Raw genomic sequence first — 19,544 nt, 5'->3', positions numbered from 1 at the left:
CAACATGTTCAGGTTGATAAAATGTCCATCACACATGCACACAAGGAACTAGCTGCTAGATTTGTGAAAGAGGATGATACTGTAGCATTAAATCTTTGAAAGGTATTCAGAAGTTTTATTTGTGCTGAGGCAGTAAATCGCAAGTAAAGGAGACATCGCCATATTTCCTAATGCCATATGATAGAAGTGTTTCTGCTTTTTGCTTTTTTAATAATAGACAGAATGGTAAACAGTGACAGGCAACAGTTGAGAGAAAGGAAGAGGCCAGGAAAACACAACTCAGCTCAGCTGGGGCACAGCTGCAGCAGTAGATTCCTTTTTAAATGCTTTCTGTTGCATGTCAGTCTATCATTTTAGCAGCATTGATTTCACATTTACCCACAGTTATCTTTCATGCAAAAGAGAAATGCGGTCTGTCATGTCTAATTAGGAAATAATCGGAAACAATATGTTATTGAAAGTCATTTGCAACATTTACAAAACAATGTTTTTAGCCAAGCTGAAATACAATTCTCAACACTGACTAGGTTATAGCTATGGCAGTTTTGCATATATTAAAGCTTTAAGAGTGGTTCTCGTTGTTTCAAAATTCATCCAGAGACTGGAATATCGAGCATGTCCTGCAATCACAAAATCATCCACCCATTTGCTCGAGTAGACAGAGAGATGATGCACTTGGACCTTGATGACTGAGATTTTTTTTGTTCCTTTAATCATGTTATGCAACTGTCATTAACATTAACTGTGTAAGAATCTCATCACTACAACTTTGTTCCTCAAAGACTTTGGTTACATCATCCTCATCTTCTTCTCAAAAACTATAATTAATAATAATATTCCCACTGTCTAGATATAAAATCTTCCATTTTATGTAAGGCTTCTGCAGTATTTCACCATCCATCTACTCATTCATTCATGCTTCCATATATTTCTCTGTCAGTTCTCCAAAGAAAAAAAAGAGGAAATTTCCTTTGTGAAAAAGAAATAAGATATAAAAAAATACAGAAATAATGTACTTTAAATGTATTAAATGTAATTAGTTTAACTTAAGAGTGCTTTTGACCCACTTAAATCAAATGACATTTTTATATGCAATTTCATAATTATATTCCTTTGTCTTTGAAATATGATTAAAGTGCCAAAATGCAGATGTTAGGCAGAATTTCCAAGCTGCTTTTTCTCCATGCATGAAAAGTGGATGGTAATTTTTATTGCCAAGATCCAAAGAGCACAAAATACTCTATATTGTAAATCATAACCCACTTCATATGTGTAAAATAAAATCTTGGCAATTCTGTTAACATCTGCTTTCGTATTCCAAGTAAGAATATAAAACAGGTTTGGTACACCTTGAGGATGAACTGTTCCTTTAAAGTTTTCCAGCAGTTTTGCTCAGTCTCACAGCAGGATGGGATAATGCTCACCCAAGAGTCAATTGTTCCCTGTGTTTTTTTTCTCATATGCTATTTTATATGCTTTTTTCATATGGAAAACTCTTTTCCACTTGAGGGAGTAACAGCAGTGAGCAAGTAAAGTGTAAACATCACCACATGAAAGGAGCCGAGCCCTTGGTTTTATAACACCATTGACTAGTTAGCTAAAGGAAAGAGGGAAAAACATTAAAAACTCATAAAAGCCTTTTGGTTCTACGGAGAAGCAAACACACTATCTCATACAGTTCCCTTGGCAATAATGCTAGGGATAATGGTAATAGAGTTGCTTTCTCTAAAAGCCAATTACATAACAATGATGCCTAAAATTATTACTATTAACTAGTAAATATACTGTAACCCTCCAATGGAGTGCACAGTTTTTCTGAAAATGAGAGGAGGGGGACTTTTTAATAACGCTGTAAAAACTAATTAGTTATTTTTGTTTGTCTATCGCACACTCCCAAACTCTTGCCACTTAAAGGAATATATAAAATAAAAAATATATAAAAAAAAAAATATAATAAAAAAAAAAAAAAAAAAAAAAAATTGGTCAATTGTTTTTTGAACATCCATCCAACCATGGATCAAATTTTCACAATAAGACCTGACAAAACAGCATGTGAACTATCGGTTATTATAGGGTTTTCTTATTTGGTTTGTGGGTTTATTAAAAGCTAATGATAATTTAAATCCTAACAATGTATTTACCTAAAAGATATTGTATTTGTTTACCTACATGTCATCTGACCATTAACAGTGATGATGTGTTGTTACATTATTTAAATATTTACTTATTACTATACATATATGTATTGTATAATATTGGTATGGCAGATTTCTGCAATAAAAGACAAGCTTGTCAAAAATCTACAAAGATTTATGAAGTGACCTTAGCACTACCCAACACTTGATCAATTATATGACAAGGAGTCCATTCATGTCATTTGTTATATTGTGATAGCAGCACTCAGTCCAATTAATATGATGGATTTGTGTCTGTTTGTGCCTTAAGGGGGAGGAGTGAGACACAGAAAAAGACCAAGAGCACACGTCTGGAAATTATCCATTAAATAACAAAAACAGATATTCCACAGAAGGACAATTTTACATTGCATATGCACATATTTTGCTATCTATAAATAATCTGGCCTCCATACATCACTCAAGTGCGGCTTTACTTATGAAAATTTAAATTCTATTGACAGCATGCATCTGAGACGGCTAATATTTCTTTCCCGCTGGTTATTTTTGTAACCATAAAGAACGTTTTTATTTCTAATTGAGTGTCGATTTCAGACTTTACTAAACAGACGACTAATTCTGGGGTGCCACACAGTGACTCTACAATGAACTCCAGCACAATACATGGTGATGAAGATCTGAAAGAAATGTTTTCCCGAGTGATAAGATACAGGAACACACAAGCTCACTCCTGAAGGACATGCAGACAAAAGCAGCACTCTAATAATACAGGGAAAATTACTTTAATAGAGGCACAGAGAGATGCTCTCTCAACCACGACGGAAAGCAAGAAATTGCACACCTCCCTGGCGCCGCATCTAAAGAAAGGTTTGTGAGTAGCCTACTTCATCTAGCCGAAAGGAGGTAGAGGCAGCCTGACCCTGACCTACTGTATACAGTGATTTTTCAACGATTGTTGAGAGGGACATTTAAGTGGAAAAGCTGTTTGAGTCTTTACAGCTCAAGACGATGTTGCAAGGAAACACATTTCCCATATTCTGTTAAAGAATGATGTAAGGTCCCTACCTGAGAATGAGCTTCTATGATGGATATTCCTCTGAGAGATTGTGAGAATAAAAAACAACAACTTTAAAATAGCATCTGTCTGACAGTAGCTGTATATCAGTAACAGTGGTGTAGTGGTATCACTGGAGCAGAGAGGGTTCAGATGTGCATCTGTAATAGCTGTGCGTGGGGCAAGCATGTCCACCACTGACTAGAGGGAAGAAAAATTCTTAATGTAGTGAAGTTTTTTTTATGAAATGTAAGGGAGACCTCTATAGTGCAAGAACCTTAGTTTGCTACCACAGCTGCAGTTTTCAGCAAACAGGGCTGAGATGATTAAAACAATACCTACTTATGCACTTCGGCTCACTGTTAGGGTCTGTCCAAATGTACCCTTTATGTGGACTTTTTGTAACCTTTACCTAGACATGTCAGTCCATATGACCATAGATCAGGGTTCCCTTGAATCCTTCCCTGCAGAGTTTAGCTCCAACCCTAATTAAACACACTTGAATAAGCTAATCAAGTTCTTCGAACTTACTAGAAAATTACAGGCAGGAGAGTCTGATCAAGGTTATTAGCTAAACTCTGCAGGGCAGTGAGTCTCCATGGCCAGATTTGAGGAACAATGCCACAGAGTGTCCCACTTGAAGTGCTGTAGTCAAAGCCAGCTCCTTCCAAATCTGGGGCCAAGACCAGAGTAGGTTGAGTCTGATTCAAGAACAAGACACCAAAATATGATCGAGTCCAAGTCAATGCAGAATCCTGAAGAGGGACTGAATGATTCAGTGTAGCCTAAATGTGCTTTCCATTGGGGAGAATAAAGTCTGGTTTCGTGTCACATAAACCTATGTTGTTTACATGCACAACTTTTGTTTTAAACTGACTAAATTCATTCCGACTGATGTATCTGAATGTAGTGTTTACATGAACACTAAATGAAGTGAGGCTTCACAAGCTTTACAAGCTTCAAATCGGAATTGATTTTTGACATGCGGACAATGCACAGATATAGTTTCCCAATGTTTGTGCATAATAAGCATTCTCCTACACTGTTTCTTTATTTGTTTTAAACAGCAGAATTAATATTTATCCATTTCCATCAGTTTTCAATCCGATCGAGTGCTTACATGCACTCTCAGTCGTATAAGAAAAGGAACAAACCACCACTTTCAACCCAATCGATTTAACATACTGAGCTCAATCAGATCCATTAAGGTGTTTACATGAAGGCTTTTCAGTCCAATTAATTACTAATGATTCATTTGGTTTTATGCCTATTTTCTTCTTAACACCATTCCAGCATCTATGGCGATACTCATGGCTAGAACCAGTTAATCCATACACAATCCATCTGTCTAGAATCTTAAATTCAGCTAAACTGCATGTCTTTGGGTGGAAACCGGAGTACCAAGAGTAAACCCACGCTGACACATGGAGAACATGCAAAATCCACACATAGAGGCCTACCATCCCTGCAGGGCCTCAAACTGGGGACCTTCTTTTTGCGAGACAACAGTGCTAACCACCGAGCCACTGTGCCACCCCGCTTGGATTAATGTAAACATAGCCAATGTTTTCTCGTCCAGAAGTACCGGACCATATGCGCAAGTTGGCATAGACCACAAAAAGTATTCACAGTATTATAGTACCTGAGACTGAATTTGGTCTGTAACTAGACCAAGAAAATGAAAATTGACTCGGGATGGAATTGCAACCAAGTCTGGTCTTGAGTACTAAAACACTGCCTATTTATCATTTATGGTTTGTAAAGTGGCAAACCCCACTGGTACTCCTGTTGGTGATGTCATGAATTAGTTTGCTCCAAAGTCCACACGTAAACCTGCGACACAGTTGAATAGACTATTGGGCAGCAGACCTCAAATCTATTTCCAACCCTAAACAAAGAAACCTGAGCAAGCAAACCAAGGTCTTCAAAGTTACTAGACACTCACAGGTAGGCAAGTTTGATCAGAGTTTCAGTTCAAATCTGCAGGGCGCTTGCCCTCCAGGGCCGGATTTGAGAAACCCTGTCGTAGAGTCTTGTGGGTTTCATGAGCATAAACAAGCAAAGACTACGAGACAAGTCCACATCAAGTGAGCCATTTGGGATGTCATCAAAGTGAGAAGCGCAGTGAGGGATGAACATGCCATTTGCTGCTTTCAATCAGTCTTTTGTCTATGAGTGTCTCCAGACTTTTTTTTTTTTAAATTGTATAAGAAGTGGCCACTCTGTGGAATGACTGATAGGAGCACTTGTCTTCGTCTCCAACTGTCGCCACATGTATTCCAGCCAACAAATATAATGAAAGTCATTATTTACCCACCATATGCAAGAACCTCTGACATTAAGTAAATGTACTCAATAGCCTTTTACTCTAGTTATTTTTCCCTACTGATATGAGTAGACTTGATTAAAACACTCAGCACCTTCTATCTCCCATGATCCTTTACTCATGTTTCCACTCATGTGCCAGAGCTGTTTTTACATCTCTCATCAGATGTCTTTATTAATGTAGCCTGCATCTTTAGACTTACTATAATAAAATCAAGTATGAATGACCCCAAGTGGAAGGTTATTATGGATGGTGAGGTCTAAAATGCCAGTGTAATTTAAAGAGACATGCCCCTGGTCTAGCCTCTACTTTTAATGTCCATTAGCCCATTTAGAGTGCCATCTTCCATTATGCTTCCCTAGAGCCCCAATACTGCCCAGAGCTCTGTTGGTATTAGCAAGAGTCACTACTTGGTGTCGCCATTTCCTCTGCCTGCTCTGTAGCCCTGTAAATTTCATATGGACATATATTTGGCATTTCATCAAATGAAAATAAATGTCAGTCTATTACATGGCCTGTTATGAACTGCCACTAAAAGCAATTTACAAATGGGAAATTGATGAAATATGTTAAGCGCATTGTTCTTTAAAGCCAATGCAGTGTCTCTGAGGCTATAGAGGGCCTAATGAAATTCGGGCGGCATATTGCTGTAATGTGATTTGGGAGCAGGGGAGATCCAATCATGAGTGGAGTGTGTTGGAAACATCCTTGCAGCAGAGATACACGGTGCTACCATAGACTGTAAAAAAGATGGATGACGCACCTTCATTCACTTCCACTGAAGAAAAGTGAAGCCGCCGTTGTCCCAAAAGGGCGAAGCAATATTGTGCTGATTTGGGACTGAAGTCTGTGCAGTAGCAAACTCGGGACCAGAGTCTGCGCAGTAGAAAGCGAAGTGGAGCCGCGTCCCGCCCACACTCCTGCAGAGTCAATCGCAAACACACACCCCTGACCCTTTTTTAAATTAGCCTGATTGGTCCGATTTCTGTCTGCTGATTTTTCGTATAAGAGGCTTGTGTTAAAATAAGGTAAATACAACTCCATTCTCTTCCTAAAAATCCTGAAAAAGTCTGTTGGTGCTGCAGTTCGCTCAGAGAAGCATCAGTCTCAGCTGTCAATCATGACATCACACTCCCGTTTTTATAGCATCACATAACTAACTAAAACCAAACTTATTTTAAAAATGAACACCCTAACTTACATCAGCGTGATATAATCTACCTCAAATGACATAAACTATGTTTGAAAATAAAATATTTAAAGTGAAATTTAATTATTTAGTTTACGTCCCATTAGATTACATGGAGAGGGCAGGGTTTATGACCTATACCGGGAACAGCCACCTGGGGGCGATTGAAGTGATGGCTTCACTTTTGAGGACTAGTGCGGCACACATGCACAGACAGGCATCATGGGAGAATCTGTTTCGCTTATGCCAAGGCTAGCGACTGAGCTTATGAAGGTATTCCCTGACAGGTAATATCGTACAATGTTAGCACACAGACCCTTTAGCTTCATTTTCAGAATCTTAATTTATCCTCAGCGTATCCACAAGAGTCAGCTTTCCCTTGTAATATTAATTACACTTTGGCATTTAAAAAAAATTAAGTCAGAGGCGGGGAGCTTGGTTTAATTTGGCAAGTCCACAGTTGTGATACTATCTCTCTCCGACAAGCTTGAGGCTTCAAGGTTTATTACAGTCCAAGTTAATTACACCCACACTCTAATTAACATCATATTTAAGGCGAAGTTTGACCAAAATACAAACTTATCGGAAGGGCAGGATGTGATGATGGTATATACTGCGTGATGGAAAAAAAAAAGTGTTCATTGATGACGTAGTAGATGGAGCATTTCCCTGTGTCTGTTTTTTGGCTGTTATGTTATTAAAAGCAAAATTGAGAAAGAAACATGAAGGAATATGAAAAATGAGAGTGGTACATCACCCAAACAAGTCCAGATGAGGGTGAAGCTGTTATTTAAGGAGTGTTGGCTACAATCCAGTTGGGATGTAACTCGCTAATCAACTAACCTAGTCATAGCATCATTGGAGAAATTAACTAGCAAGTCACGATTGTTTCCCGAAACCATAATGATTTGTCACACACCTGTCGTTTGAACCATGTTTGGGAACAACTCTGGGGTTCCCAAATACTGTTTGCAGATGTTCGTTAGAAATATGGTTTCAGGAAAGACCAAATTTGTTGAATTACATTGGTAACAATGGAACTTGGCTAACAATGCTTTTAGTGACTTATCTAATCAGAATGTAAACTACTATTATACAATGTTAGTTTTATTGTTTTGAGTCTTTTTAGTGTATCTATGGCAAAAGTGAAGCTGTATTTTTTGTAGTGGGCAACGTTTCTTCATTTTTTTTTTATTTGCAGTCTCTTTATTAGTCAGACAACATGTTATGGCGACTCACAGTGGAGACATATATAACGTCTACAGGATCATTAGAAAATCACAGGTAGGTGAGTTTGATCAGGGTTGGAGCAATACTCCGCAGAGCATTGGCCCTCCAGGGCAAGATTTGAGGAACCCTGGTGAGTCAGAAGACCTTAATAAGCTAATTAATTAGGGTCCTCTGCAGGAACGAGTGACTTTTCTTCAATTTGATACCTGATAATTTTATCATGAGAGGTAATTGTGCTTGTAAAATTTTTAACACACAAGTCAACTGGGCAGATGTTTAAGAGGCCAAAGTTTGCTAAATATATCGTGAATGAATAGGGAGAGAATGCCCCTAATGTTTTGTTTAATATTTCTCTGCATTTGCTTTCGTCAATGATAAGGTTAATGATAACAATAACTTGTACGTTTATTTTCAGTTTTCATTAGGTTACATTTTATGTATAGGCTACTCATATTAATGTACCAGTACATAGTACGCTCCTCCGAAAGTTATCAGAATTTTACAGTATACACAGATTTTTTCCCCCTGTAGTTGTAAATAATGTTTTAGATTAGAAGAAAATACTATTTAAGTCTTTTTACTTCAAAATTTCACATTTACCTCAGTGTGTTGCCTGATGATTCTTTATTTCAGTGCATTAATACCGTGACACATAAAGTTATTCATATACTGTGATATATATTTTTGGTCATTTTACCAAACAATACAGGACAATTTCGGTTTCAATCTGTTTTCAGATTGTGTACACAACAAGTGACTTGTTGAACTAATCCAGAGATTTCCCGCCTGTGAGCTGTATAAGCTAGTTTATCAAGGTCGATGCTGGACAAGGAGCTTAAAGAGGAATAATGGGGCTGCAGGGGGAAGTCTGTGAAGTGGGAGACACAGCGGCAAAGTCAATAAAAGATTTGGCCTGTAAGACTGAACGCTGTTATTTGTATGATAATCAAGAGCCGAGTAACATCACTGCTGAGCTGTAGGCTGCTACAATCCCAGCGCCGCTAGTGAAGCACGTTCTGCAAAGCGCTGTGTGACTGAGCATGATGGATAGAGTGTGTGTTTATGTGCAAGGCAACACATACCTCTGAGGCAAGAGATGTTAATTTTATAATTTTACACGTGATTGGATGGTGTTTCTGCAAGGGCATGACTTAGGAGTAAATCAAAGATAAAGAGTGGCATTCATGTTCTCTCTCAATCTTAATGCCTGAAGTTTTATTTTAAGTGAAGTTCAAAGCAAAAGGCCAGACTGCTCCTTTCACTGTGAGAAGTGAAGCATCAACCCACACTAGAGCTGAAATTCTACAGCTAGTCATGTAATATTTCTGAGTCATGGGTTATTGTCAGAAACAGAAATACTCTTGGTTTAATAGACTGGTAAGGCAGTTTAATTTGGGCCTGCCATTATGTACTCGACACTGTCTGATCAAGGCAAGGTGAATACAAAAAAAAAGGACAGCTCACTAAAGAATATTATGTTTGGATCATTTTCTTGTGAGTAACTGCTGCTGTAATTCTACTTTTGGTTTTCATAATGTACTGTAGGGTTTTCTGTAACAAGCTAGTTTTGTCATCGCAAGAATAAATTACTTACAAATTCTGTTTGTACTGCAATTACTGCATAAAGATCTACTTCATAAAATGACACCTTGCTGATATAAAATTAATTTGAAAGAGTTTACTATGCATCATATTCTAATATTCCATAAAAACAGGGGTCCCATACATGTCCACATATGTCTTTGCTAAGCTTTGGATATCCACTAACCCCAAAAAACAGCCCCCACTGGGGTGTCCAGTGTAACGTTTGGTATCACTGTGAGTGTTTTTTTTTTTTTTAGATGACATTTATTGAAGTTTCTCATTTGAATGCTTTTCATATTTTATTTCATTTTCTATTTTCAGAAGCCATTAAAGGCCACGTTAATTTCCTGTGGGTGTATTAACGCTGACACTGAATGCTCCTCATTACTAGTCGCTCCCTACATTTTTTTCTTATATATTTTTATTGAAGCTAAATGGATTTTGAATGGTTTTTTGCTTGATTAATGCTATTTAAACCTCAGAAGAACAAAATAAAAAAAGATTAAAAAACAATAATAAAGTAAATTAGATCTGTAGATACTAATTATTCTGGTTTTCCATAACAGCTGCACTCTTAAAAATAATGATTCCAACAGGGTTTTCTCTGCAATGCCATAGAAGAACCATTTTGAGTTCCCCACAGAATCTTTCAATGAACATTTCCAAAAATAACCACTATAATGAACCTTTTGAGCATGGAAATGTTCCATGGATGTTAAAGGTTCTTCATGGAACCATCAATAACATTAAAACTAGCGATTGACCAATATTGTTTTTTGACAGATATCTTTGAAAGCAGCTGGCCCGATGGCCGATTCAATTTTAATTATTTTAATTAATATTTATGATTATTTTTTTTTACTTGAATATTAAACATTTGAAATTTATAGACATGTATTTTCAAACAGCAATTTTTTTTGTTCTGAAATCTTAGACAGCTTCAAGTTTTAAAGATGAAGAGGAAATTCGGAACATCAAATTCAATATTCTAAAGTTCAATACACAGAAATTCAGATCGTAGAGAAACTAGGTCAGAGGTGATCCACAGGGAAGAGTAGATGATCTCCAAAAAATCAAATGAAGCATTTTGGCCAATTAGTAGTTTTCTGGCGTGAGCGTGTGGTTGAAGATCTACCTGATCATGAATTGCCAAGAGGTAGCCTATAAGTGATTCTTAAACAGTTATGGTTACTATACTTAGGCCTATTATGTGTTAAATAATTTTGATGTATTATTTCAATAAACATAATAATAATAACTTTACTTTTCTTGTACATCTTTTTATTATTTTTGGAAAATTTCACATACATGTCAAACTCAATTTCTGGAGGGCCAACTAATCAAGTCCTTCAGGCTAATTTGAAGATACCTAATTTGAAGCTTAGATACCACTACTTTGTCACGTCAAAATAAAACGTGAAATTTGAAAAAGTGATGACTGCGTCAGTTTTTCGTGAGCATTCAGCGTGAAGAAATGAAAGATATATATATTCTCGTCTGTGGTGTTTACAGATCTTTTATGACGATGACCTGAAATAAGTTGACTATTAAAAAGAACAGCTGATTATAAGTTCACAAATAAAAAAAAGAGGATTTATATTTATATTCTCGTCTGTGGTGTTATTTATATTTATATATATATATAAATATATTAACATTTTACAATGTGTCATTTATTGTGTTAACTAACATGAACAAACAATGAACATTTATTACAGTGTTTATTAATCTTTGTTTAGTTAATACAAATACTGTTGTTTATTGTTAGTTCATGTAAGTTCACAGTGCATAAACTAATGTTAACAAACACAACTTTTGATTTTAATAATGCATTAGTAAATGTTGAAATTAATATTAACTAAGATTAATAAATGCTATTGTTTATTCTTAGTTCATGTTAACTAAAGTAGTTAACTAATGAAACATTATTGGAAATTGTTTGCAAAATATTCTTCAAATTGTTACTGCCTTTAGTTATTATTTTGGAATAAATATGCATAAAAACACTATGAAATGCATAATTAGTATTAAAAATATTAAATAAAAAAGAATATTCATAAAATAAAAAATAGAATCATATTTATTCTCTTTTTTAAGTAATATTTATTTAACCAGGAAAATGTGACAACATTAAGTGTAACAATGACATATATAAAAACCGCTTCCTCATTTTAAAACACCACTGCACACCAATGATTATATTATGTTAATTACTGCAGGTAATCCATATAAGTCATTAAAGCCACAGTCCTGTTTATCTTTTGAAATGAAATGATTGATTTAGTCTTTTCTCAACCAACATGCTTTCAGTTTAACTGACATACTTCAGAGGAAATTGCCGATTCAATTTCTGGTATAACCACAGCTCAGATGATGCCTCTTGAGCCTCCGTTGTTGGGGGCGGTTGGTACATTTTTGGTAAAGTAAGGGGGTTGGCTATATGTGTTATATGTGAAGAGGCACTCAAGTAATCTGAACAAACAAACGCAGAGTTCAGGAAATGAGAACACAGCAGGGGAAACAGTTCAAAACAAAAGTTCAAAACACAAGCGTGTTTAGCAAGAATCAAGAGGATAGAAGTGGCTGGCAGAGTGTTGTTGCATGTATATGCGTAGGCATATGTGTGTTTACGTGTGTGTGTGCACTAGAGACTTGCGTGGGAGATTAATAGAAGTGAGATGTGTGAGACATGTAGGACAAGCTTTGGCAGAGTTGGCCGCTGAATTAACCTGTCTGTCACTATTAATCGCCGCTCTGCTTTCTCCCACACTTTATTCCCTGGAACTTAATGTCTTCTGCTCGAACCTAATCAAGTCCTTCTGACACAATGTTTGTCAGGTATTTCCCTTAAATAGCTACTTGCTTTTCCCTAACGTCTCTGTACCTTCTTCCACTTTTAGACGATTAAATACAGCCTGACAATAGTGGCAATGCTCCATTTCTTGTCAGAGAGCCAATGGGATGTTGTGTTGTCACTGGCATTTGATGTATGCTATAAGAAATCCAACCTGCAAGTTTTTCTAACAAATGTAAAAAAAAAAGTAACTTGAACAAAGATTTTGTTTTAGTAGGATTTTTTAGTTTTAGTAGAAGTCACACAATTTTGTGTGAATCGAAAAATAATTTGCCAAACATGTTTAACAAATAAGTTTTATTGGCCTTACTTCAAACGTTGTCCAAATGTCATCATTATTCACCCTCAAGTTACAAACCTGTATGAGTTATTTTTTTCTGCTGAACATAAAAGAAAATATTTTGAAGAATGTTGGTAATCAAATAGGGAAAAATACTATGGAAGGACCAGAAACTGTTTGGTTACCAAGATTCTACAAAATATCTTAATTAAAATGTTTTATCATGAACAAAGTCAATGGAGTTGTTTGGAACCCCAGCATTCTTCAAAATACCTTTTATTTTTTTAATAATGTCACACTGAAGAAATAAGGTCATACAATAACCGTCAGGATGGGTAAATAATTACAGATTTTACATTTTTTGGGTGAATTAACACTTTAAATAAGCTTCTCTTTAACATTTTCTATTTTTGTAATTTGGAAGGTGCTGGAAATTCTCTCTTTTTTTAAAAAAAAAAAACAACTACGTTAACATTTGTTCTTGAAAGAGTGAAGCAATTCTGAGATTCTAAAATGAAACTTAGTTCTACAAACCATTTTTTTGTATGGGGATTATTTGCTTCTTAAAAGAAGGATAACTGCACAAAATACCATTTCCGCCCACCAGGACACCATTTTATGGATCACAGGGAATCCCTAAGAATTGCAGAAGGCCACTGTGTATTGTCTTTCTATTTAGTTGTCCAGAAATTTGTTATTCATGTAAGGAGGTGATAGTGACAGCACACAGTGTGGAACACAATGCCACGGGATCTCCAGGGACGAGGAATTACTGCCTCTGACATATACACACACACTTTGTTTATACAAATGAGGACAATCCCCAAAGCATATTTTGTCAGATTCTGCTCACTTTTGGGTACAAATATGGCAGATAAGTAGGTACACACACACACACTTCATGCTCTGCTGCCAAACTCCAATGGCTCCAACAACAATCACTGGGGCCAAACGTTGTCTAGATAAATAGTTTAACCAATGAACGAAAATTCATTATTCACTCACCCTGATGTCATTCCAAACCAGAATGCTGTTATTTTAGTCCATCAAAAAAAAAAAATGCTGCGGCACCCGGGGAGCAGTTGGGGGTTTGGTGCGTTGCTCAAGGACACCTCAGTCGTGGTATTGCTGGTCCGAGACTCGAACTCCCAACCTTAGGGTTAGGAGTCAAACTCTCTAACCACTAGACCACAACTTCCCAAATCTTCTTTAAATCTTTTTAAATCTGAAAGTGCACCGTGTGTAAAGTTATTGTCTCTTAAAAGAAATAGTTGACTCATGGTGTGCTCCAAACGGGATATATATCCCCTCCGAATGGCACTTTGGAGTGAAAACAATCATGGCCGCCATATTGAAGGGTCGTTCCAAACCGAAGTGCTCAAAACTGGCCAACTGGTACAACTGATGGACACTTCGGGCTCCCATAATCCTTTGCGCAGATTCTTTGCATGATGATGGCACCTCTGTGTGGGCACATGATGATGACACAGATTGGCACTTCAAGAAACAGCTGTTTGGTCCCCTACACCATTCAAAGCTCTTTGAAGGGATTAGGGCATAGGGATGAGCCCTTCCAACAACACGTGTCAGGGCCTACTCATTGTCAAAATCATACTCTAGATTTACAGGGGTCATATGATGTTGCTAAAAAAACATTATTTTATGTATTTGGTGTAATGAAATGTGTTCATGCAGTATAAGGTTCAAAATTTTCCACATACTGTACATTATTGTTTCTCCTCTATGCCCTGCCTTTCTGAAACACATCGATTTTTAGAAAGCTCATTGGTCTGAAAAGCTAGGTGTGCTCTGATTGGCCGAATACCTCAAGCGTGTGATGGAAATGTTACCCCTTAACAAACTGTGATGCCATCTCCCAGCACGACCAGACAAAACCAATAAAACCCATTACAAACTAAGCATTTGCTGCATCAAGTGGGGACATGTTTACTGATTATAATGATTTATACTGTCTTTTTACGTGTTGCGTTGCATTGCGCCACGTAAACATAAAACCATGTCTGCATTTGTGATTGGAGAAATGACAAACAAGCACTACTCTACACAGCTCAAAACTTGCGTTTGAATCATTAGCGGTAAAATATTTAAATATAAAAAACGTACTTACAGTCTGTTAGTCAGAACAGCTGGCAGATCCGGAAACAGTCCTCCATAAAATGTGTTGCACACATCTGAATATTTGGGTAGAACTGTTCTGGAACAGTGTTGTAAATACAACTTAACCACTGATTTTTAGTTGTGTCCTCTTTTGGAAGGCCACACAAAGTATTTTAACTTTCACAATGAAATACAGTGTCACACAAGGCGGGCTAGAGTGAGCTGCGCCTGGCGGATTCGACGAAGGAGCTTGCGGCAACCAGTTTTGGAAGTAACGCGTTACAAAAGTAATGCATTACAGTAACAGATTACTTTTTGCTGTAATGCAGTAGTGTAAGGCATTACTAATTCTTTTTCAGTAATATTTTACTCGGTACATGTTCAGTAACGCTTGCGTTACAATACACTTTTATCCCAAAATGTAATTGTTCAAAGAAAAAGAAAAAAGAAAAAAAACAGCAAGACCACGAGAATCAAAAATGCCGCAAGTAAGTTCTATTTCCTGTTCGTGGTCAGTCAATAGGCGCGTGTGGTGTCCAAGTTTGTAAATAAAGAATAAACGACAACTTCTGATATATTTGTTTAGCGATTTATTATTACATTCATCTCCCTCTCGCTGGTGGAAACGTGGAACTTTGAATTGTGTGACGTCGTCCAGTGAGGGCGTGTTTAGAGCGGGTTTTAGAGCGGGAGTGCCGCGAGGCTACTTGCCCGACAGTGAAAACGCGGCATGATTTTTGTTTGATTCAGAAGACTTGAAATATAGTACACAAGTCAATACGGACTACTCTTATGATGCTTTTTGAATCACTATAAACAGTCATCAAATGGAAAAGTGCAGCATGATGATTCTTCAAAAATTCTCCTTTTATGTTGCATGAAAAATAAGAGCATATGAGTTTGAAGAGCCAGTAAATAATGACAGAATTTGGATTCCTTTAATGCCCACATTCTGTTTAAATTGGCATAAAGTGATTTGCCTACTTGGACCTTTCTGAGGTCTTCCTGTTTAATTCAGAGCCGATGGAGCCAGACGTCCTTATGTGAAGTCCTCAGGGACCCAGGTTGAGCAGGTTAATGTTTCACACAGACACACACACACATACAGAATTGGATTGTAAGCTTTATTCAGTGGCAGAGTTCAGTGGGTTGTCTGTACAGGAAACAAGCTTCTCTATCTTTATCAGCTGTACTACAAAACGCATCCACAGGGAGAGCAAAAACGACGGCGTTCGCCACCCCCGCACGCTCTCTGATAGACAAATAACATAATCAATCCCCAGTAGGTGAGAGTGATTAGATATGATTTCGGTAATGAGATCCCTTTGGAACTGTCAAATGGAGGCTGTTTCATACGAGGAATTATCACCTAGTCGCACCATTTACGAAGACATGTCCCCTACTTTTAACCCCCTTACGAATGAACGCTCACCAATTAGTGCATTTTAAACGCCCACTCAGGAAGACCAGAAGTGAGGGAGAAACTCATTCTTATCTTTCTAAAGGACTAAAGTGTTTTGGTCCTCAGTCCTCACCTAGCAACGGAGTGTCAAGCATAAAATACAGATTTTATTTTCCACTGTCTGTCTAAACGGTGTATTTAGCTCACGTGTACATTTAGGTGCTGCAGCATTCACAATATACTTTGGTTTTGCAGTCAACATCATTAAAGAAAGCACTGAACACTCTTTCAAATGATCAATTACAAATATTCAACCCCGTAGTTTTCTGCAGGAAATGCACATGGCATGAAAAACAGACAGGCAGTAATATAATCTGAGGTGTAAAAACATCAACACATGAGATAGACAGAACACAAGCATGCACAAACACAATCATTTCATCTTTTGTTGTCTGTACAACAAAACAACTATGCAAAACAGAGACTGTCTTAAAACTTGGCGTGCTGCCTAGATAGACAGCATTTGTGGGCATCACAAAGAGTTTTAAAATGTACAATACTAATGCTCACTCTCATACCAACAATAATACTAGTGCTATGGTAACAGTTTACAAATCACACAGACACCAACACTAATAAATGCTCATATAATTGTTTGTTAACACTTTACTTACAACCTTTATGCATAATGCATTTTAATTATTTAAATATATACTGTAATGCATTATCTATTTTCATTGTAATTGTAGGTTAAAATGTATTTTTATTTTCAAATTTGTTATATCTGAAACTGGTTTGTTTGTTATGTGTTTTAATGCATCACATTTTCTGTGTAACAGTGAATAGACGAATAAGTATGTGTATTGTATTAACATGCATACTAACATGTATACTAATACTATTTTATACCAACTGGATTACTTACCATATGTTCTTCATACTATTACTAACAGCATACTAATACCCACTCTTCCTCAATCTAATGCTAATACTCTGGCTTTTATTAATATTAATACTCTCTGTAAAAAGGCTGTTGCAGTCAAAGAGATCAAAGTGTGACCAGACTGCATGAAACAACCACACAAGACAGGATAAACACAGTCTGTGTCTCAAAATCTAGTGTGCTGCCTAGCAAGACACAATCTGTGGGCATCACAAGATGCTTAATAAGTTTTAAGACTGCCAGAATTATACTAACCCTCATGCTGATCCTAATACTAGTACTATGGTAACAGTCTACTAATAATCCTAATAACACTAGTAGCTACTGATGCTCATCATAATACTAATGATATTACTAAAACGAATACAAAAACTAATAGCATTCCAATGATCTTATTAACAACGATGTCTACTAGTGATATAACCAATACCATTAGATTACTAATGTATACTATACTATACTGTCGTTATACACGCACTAAAACTACAGCTATTTCTAATCTAATTTTGAATACTTAGTGTATTCTCACACTAATACTAATAGCTTTTGCTGTTGGCAAAAGGGCTTTTAAAGTCAAAGAAATCAAAACGTGACCAGACTGCATAAAACAGCTAGGCAGGATAAATAGAGGCTGTTTAAAAACTAGTGTGCTTCCTAACTAGACAGCATTTAATAAGTTTTAAGACACAGCCATGATGTACAATACATACTCATAGGCTACTAATGCTCACACTGATACCAACACTATTAATAGCTACTAATGCTCATTATAATACTAGTGATATATTATTAAAACTAGGCTACTACCAGTACTAACAGCATTCAAAATTGTCTTACGAATTGATATAAACCAATAGCAGTATGCTCTACACTTATATAGCCTACTATGGCTATTATTCATGCAAATTGTAATACTTAATGCATGCTCATACTACGTACTATTACTATGGTTATTACTAATACTCACACTAATGCTATTGCTGATATAATGTGATTCCCTGTGCAGTGCTCATATGCAGTTATTTAAGCACGCATGTAAACATAAGCCGAGGAGTTGAAGTTGCTCTACCTGTCGTCGGTCTGCCAGTCCCCGAGCAACAGGTCTCGGAACCGGTACCGCGGCGGCAGCGGCAGAACCTCCTTCTCCAGCTCCACCATAGTCACTCAGCAAAGCGCACAACCCGACGCCGCGTGAAAATGCAAACGCCTTCGCCCTTGTTTATCCCTCCGCCGTGATTGTTTCAGGTCGCTCGCGTATAGAAAGTGTTGTCATCACTCAGGAGCGGGTCTAGATCCACTATCACAGCAGCGACTGAGCAACTGGTGCCTCGAGCTCAGCAGCTGAGACGAGACACGGCGCCTGCCTGGACATCCCGTCCATTGCTGACACAAGCGGGTTCAGTTACTGCTGCAGTGCATTATTTCACCATTGTCCTGTATTGATTAAAGCATGCGCTATTTTGAGGGGTGGGATAGTTAATTTTTATAATACATCTAGTAGCCTACTTGCAACCCGCTTGCAGTCATTTCGTCTGCTGCATTGCTGGAAGATGCATGAGAAAAGTCGACACCTCCGCTTTTCGCCTGATATGTCAATCAAAACAGCACGCAGGTGAAGAGAAACCTCATTTTTATCACTGCCATAATATGATCCATTTCACAAGACATTGGCTTCACCAGGTGTAGTGCAGTGCATTACACACTCAAACTGGAGAATGGGGTAGGTTTGCAAATAAGCAGCGTGAAGTGTGCAGAAAGTAAAGCGTGACACCTGTTGCGGTGTTTGACATGCTTGATCCGCATACACATGCAGTTAGCATAATAATGTAATTATAATCAAAGGAATTGTGTTGTCACATTCGATTTCATCCCTGGAACTGAACCCAGCCTTCAGCGCAGCTCTGATGCTGTCAATAATGCAGGGAGACTTTGAGCGCTCTGCCCCCTAGCGGCTGCCTGCGGGAGAAGACCAATACATCAATCGTGTTTAGCTCCTAAAAGGTTTAATATACCCTCAATCTCAACCTTTAAAGGTTTTGATGGGCTTTTTACAGGCACATCTGTTCAGTTGTGGCGTTAGAGAGATTCTCGTCAAGGCTTTAATGCTGCAGAATGCTACTAAACAACACAGTAAAAGAACATTCGGGGAAAGGCTAAGGGGATGTTCTCAGATGGTACACACATACATCACCATTCTAAGTTTGAGCATTTTTTTAATACTCCTATTCAGAAAGGATGCATGAAATTGATCAAAAGTGACAAATATAACGTCACAAAAGATTTATATTTTAATTCTGTTATTTTGAACTGTCTGTTCATTTAAAAATGCAGAAAAATGTATCAAGGTTTCCAGAAAAAAAGGGCAGATGGTTTTAACACTGATAATAATAAGAAAAGCTTAATCAGCATATTAGAATGATTTCTGAAGG

At 37.2% G+C, this 19,544-nt stretch overlaps 1 protein-coding gene across 1 annotated transcript in view; it reads right to left on the bottom strand.

Annotated features, from left to right (window-relative positions):
• The window catches only part of LOC109052204 (potassium channel subfamily T member 2-like), a 68,719-nt gene extending 49,484 nt beyond the window's left edge, over positions 1-19,235 (bottom strand). The window contains exon 1 of the mRNA XM_042719837.1: positions 18,185-19,235. Coding sequence (XP_042575771.1) covers positions 18,185-18,273 — 89 coding nt within the window. The 5' untranslated portion in view covers positions 18,274-19,235. The remainder of the gene's footprint in view (positions 1-18,184) is intronic.
• Positions 19,236-19,544: the final 309 nt, after the last annotated feature.

This window comes from Cyprinus carpio, chromosome B3 (assembly GCF_018340385.1).
Source record: "Cyprinus carpio isolate SPL01 chromosome B3, ASM1834038v1, whole genome shotgun sequence".
NCBI classification, from domain to species: domain Eukaryota; kingdom Metazoa; phylum Chordata; class Actinopteri; order Cypriniformes; family Cyprinidae; genus Cyprinus; species Cyprinus carpio.
The sequence above is the reverse complement of the archived record's forward strand: the minus strand, read 5'-3'. Positions and strand labels throughout refer to the sequence as shown.